We start from the raw sequence: 3,996 nt of genomic DNA, 5'->3' as shown, positions 1-3,996 counted from the left end.
GAGCCAGAATTTTTGACCAATTTCGAGCTTGCGTCTCATTTCCAGTGTGGTACATTACTGGTCTCACCCCTCCGAGGATGAACTGAACTGAACATTACTGGATCGCGCTATTTTTTATGATGCACCAGGTACTTTCGCATTTTTGAACTGCAACCGACGTACTCTTAGTCTTAACGCGCATGTCGTGTTTTGGACGCAAGTCTTGTTTTAAACTTTCGCGTGCCATCATTTTGACACCGGCATTTGTGAATCGGCTCCTGCACCAGAATTCCTTGTAGCTAGGTGAGTTGCGTCTTCTTTAATAATTTCTATTTAAATATAGTATGAGATTTTAATACCACGTCTTTTTAGTCATAGAAAATCAATCAAAGATGATTGGAAAGCATTTATACAACGTTTAAGGCAAAGGTTTTGTCCAACATCCGGGACAACATAGTGCTTCTGAGGGTGTATGATAGTCAATCCCTTTGCCTGCATGGGAAGTTTTAAACTATTGGGGTCACTTTTGTACCAAGCGTATATTTGGATCCAAGTCATTTTCGTTCTTCCAATCTTTTATTGAGATTTTCGCGAAATTTGAAACGTACAATTTTCAAGCGTTTTTGAGCTTGCGCTTGGAGCGAGAGTACATCATTTTGAACTTTTTTGTGAATCGACTCCTGCACAGGATGATTGGCAGCTGCGCTGGGTGAGTTGTTTCTACTTTTACAAACAAGAAGATGAATATCATCACATGGTATCTTATCATAGTAAATCAAAGACTTTTACAGTAATTCAACTGAGTGAAATGGAAACGCGCCCTGTTCCTGATCATGTGTCGCGTGAGGGACCACGAAGAAACATCGGCTTCCGATTCTTTCACCTGTAGTGGAATCGAGCTCTTTAGCCATGGACTAGTTCTGACAGGTTATCATATTTTTGGCCACGTTCATTCGATTCTCGTAAACTTGGCTGAATATTACCCGCATGATTGCAAACTTTTTTCTCTGGAAACGATGGAAAATTGATACGGCGTGAATATTATCCATACGAGGGGCGTGCTATTAGTAATGGTCCTGACCCATTTCCCATAGCAGGAGATTAATGAAACTTGGCACAGTTATTAGTCTTTCTCTTCATAGGAATCACCCAGAGTTATGCATTTCTCCCATCGTTTGATGCAGCTCTGGACACCGATTTTGTAGGACACCCCAGGTTGGTCCTCCAACTGATGCCTCATCAATGGCACAAGAGGGACGACCAGGTCTGGGAGCTGTTTCCACAGACTTCCAGCCACGTTTGAATTCAGGATGCCAGCGTTTTACAATATCATATGATGGGGCATCATCACCATAAGTTTCATTTATTTCATCAAAAGTCTTCTTTGGTGTGCGTCCTTTCAAATACAAAAACCGGATCACTGCGCGACACTCAACTGGTTCCATTTCACACCTGGTCCATTTCGCACCTGACTAAGTTCAAACACCAGTAAATCAGAAACCACAATTAGTTCAGAGCTGTCTTTTGCAACATAACCCATAGAGATATGAATTATTACACATACAAAATTTCATTTAGATCAGACAACTGGAAGTGGGTCAGGACCATTACTTATTGCACGCCCCTCGTATATCTAAATCAGCACGGCCGAATGTTCTGTTGTGCTTACAAAATCACACATTCGGCTATCGGGTGACCATGAAATAGAGGAGTGGGCCGACAGGGTAGTTTGACGTCACAGGAATTGCGACTATCCGTGCCTGAATAGACAACAGGGACTCGGCAGTTCGCAACAGTAGGGTGAGTAGACACTCTCTCTCTAATACTTGATCGCAAATGTTCATATACTATAAATATTCTGTCATTAGTTGGTGAGGGAATCTAGTTCAATATCTTATGCGGTTTGTGGCTTACAATTCCCTACCTATGTACCTTTCTAACGATACCAAGTTTGACCCGCCGGAATAACTTGGAAGATTTCGGAATCTCAAGCCTATATACGCCCGTAAGTGTTACGTAGCGGTAGGGTAAGTTGAACCTATATCCGAAAATATCTCGGCAACAATGCACAATATAATTATGCGGTTTGTGGCTTACAATTCCCTACCTATGTACCTTCCTAACGATACCAAGTTTGACCCGCCGGAATAACTTGGAAGATTTCGGAATCTCAAGCCTATATACGCCCGTAAGTGTTACGTAGCCGTAGGCTAAAGTGAACCTATATCCAAAAATATCTCGACAACAATGCACAATATAATTATGCGGTTTGTGGCTTACAATTCCCTACCTATGTACCTTTCCAACGATACCAAGTTTGACCGACCGGAATAACTTGGAAGATTTCGGAATCTCAAGCCTATATACGCCCGTAAGTGTAACGTAGCGGTAGGCTAAGGCGAACCTATATCCGAGAATATCTCGGCAACAATGCACAATATAATTATGCGGTTTGTGGCTTACAATTCCCTACCTATGTACCTTTCCAACGATACCAAGTTTGACCCGCCGAAATAATTGGAAGATTTCGGAATCTCAAGCGTATATACGCCCGTAAGTGTTACGTAGCGGTAGGCTAAGGCGAACCTATATCCCAGAATATCTCGGCAACAATGCACAATATAATTATGCGGTTTGTGGCTTACAATTCCCTACCTATGTACCTTTCCAACGATACCAAGTTTGACCCGCCGGAATAACTTGGAAGATTTCGGAATCTCAAGCCTATATACGCCCGTAAGTGTTACGTAGCGGTAGGGTAAGTTGAACCTATATCCGAGAATATCTCGGCAACAATGCACAATATAATTATGCGGTTTGTGGCTTACAATTCCCTACCTATGTACCTTCCTCATGATACCAAGTTTGACCCGCCGGAATAACTTGGAAGATTTCGGAATCTCAAGCGTATATACGCCCGTACATGTTACGTAGCCTAAGCTAAAGTGAACCTATATCCGATAATATCTCGGCAACAATGCACAATATAATTATGCGGTGTGTGGCTTACAATTCCCTACCTATGTACCTTTCTAACGATACCAAGTTTGACCCGCCGGAATAACTTGGAAGATTTCGGAATCTCAAACCTATATACGCCCGTAAGTGTTACGTAGCCGTAGGCTAAAGTGAACCTATATCAAAAATATCTCGACAACAATGCACAATATAATTATGCGGTTTGTGGCTTACAATTCCCTACCTATGTACCTTTCCAACGATACCAAGTTTGACCGACCGGAATAACTGGAAGATTCCGGAATCTCAAGCCTATATACGCCCGTAAGTGTAACGTAGCGGTAGGCTAAGGCGAACCTATATCCGATAATATCTCGGCAACAATGCACAATATAATTATGCGGTTTGTGGCTTACAATTCCCTACCTATGTACCTTTCCAACGATACCAAGTTTGACCCGCCGAAATAATTGGAAGATTTCGGAATCTCAAGCGTATATACGCCCGTAAGTGTTACGTAGCGGTAGGCTAAGGCGAACCTATATCCGAGAATATCTCGGCAACAATGCACAATATAATTATGCGGTTTGTGGCTTATAATTCCCTACCTATGTACCTGTCTAACGATACCAAGTTTGACCCGCCGGAATAACTTGGAAGATTTCGGAATCTCAAGCCTATATACGCCCGTAAGTGTTATGTAGCGGTAGGCTAAGGTGAACCTATTTCCGAGAATATCTCGGCAACAATGCACAATATAATTATGCGGTTTGTCGCTCACAATTCCCTACCTATGTACCTTTCTAACGATACCAAGTTTGACCGGCCGGAATAACTTGGAAGATTTCGGAATCTCAAGCCTATATACGCCCGTAAGTGTTACGTAGCGATAAATTAAGGTGAACCTATATCCAAGAATATCTCGGCAACAATGCACAATATAATTATGCGGTTTGTGGCTTACAATTCCCTACCTATGTACCTTTCTAACGATACCAAGTTTGACCCGCCGGAATAACTTGGAAGATTTCGGAATCTCAAGCCTATATACGCCCGTAA

The 3,996-nt window shown here is 42.2% G+C and overlaps 1 protein-coding gene across 1 annotated transcript in view; it reads left to right on the top strand.

Annotated features, from left to right (window-relative positions):
- Positions 1–119: 119 nt before the first annotated feature.
- LOC118432543 (myosin-11-like) overlaps positions 120–3,996 on the top strand; it is a 25,889-nt gene continuing 22,012 nt past the window's right edge. The window contains exons 1-2 of the mRNA XM_035844166.1: positions 120–128; positions 668–688. Of these exons, the coding sequence (XP_035700059.1) occupies positions 120–128; positions 668–688 (30 nt within the window). The remainder of the gene's footprint in view (positions 129–667; positions 689–3,996) is intronic.

This window comes from Branchiostoma floridae, chromosome 2 (genome assembly GCF_000003815.2).
Source record: "Branchiostoma floridae strain S238N-H82 chromosome 2, Bfl_VNyyK, whole genome shotgun sequence".
NCBI lineage: Eukaryota > Metazoa > Chordata > Leptocardii > Amphioxiformes > Branchiostomatidae > Branchiostoma > Branchiostoma floridae.
Note: the sequence above shows the minus strand (reverse complement) of the source record. Positions and strands in the feature narration are given on the sequence as shown.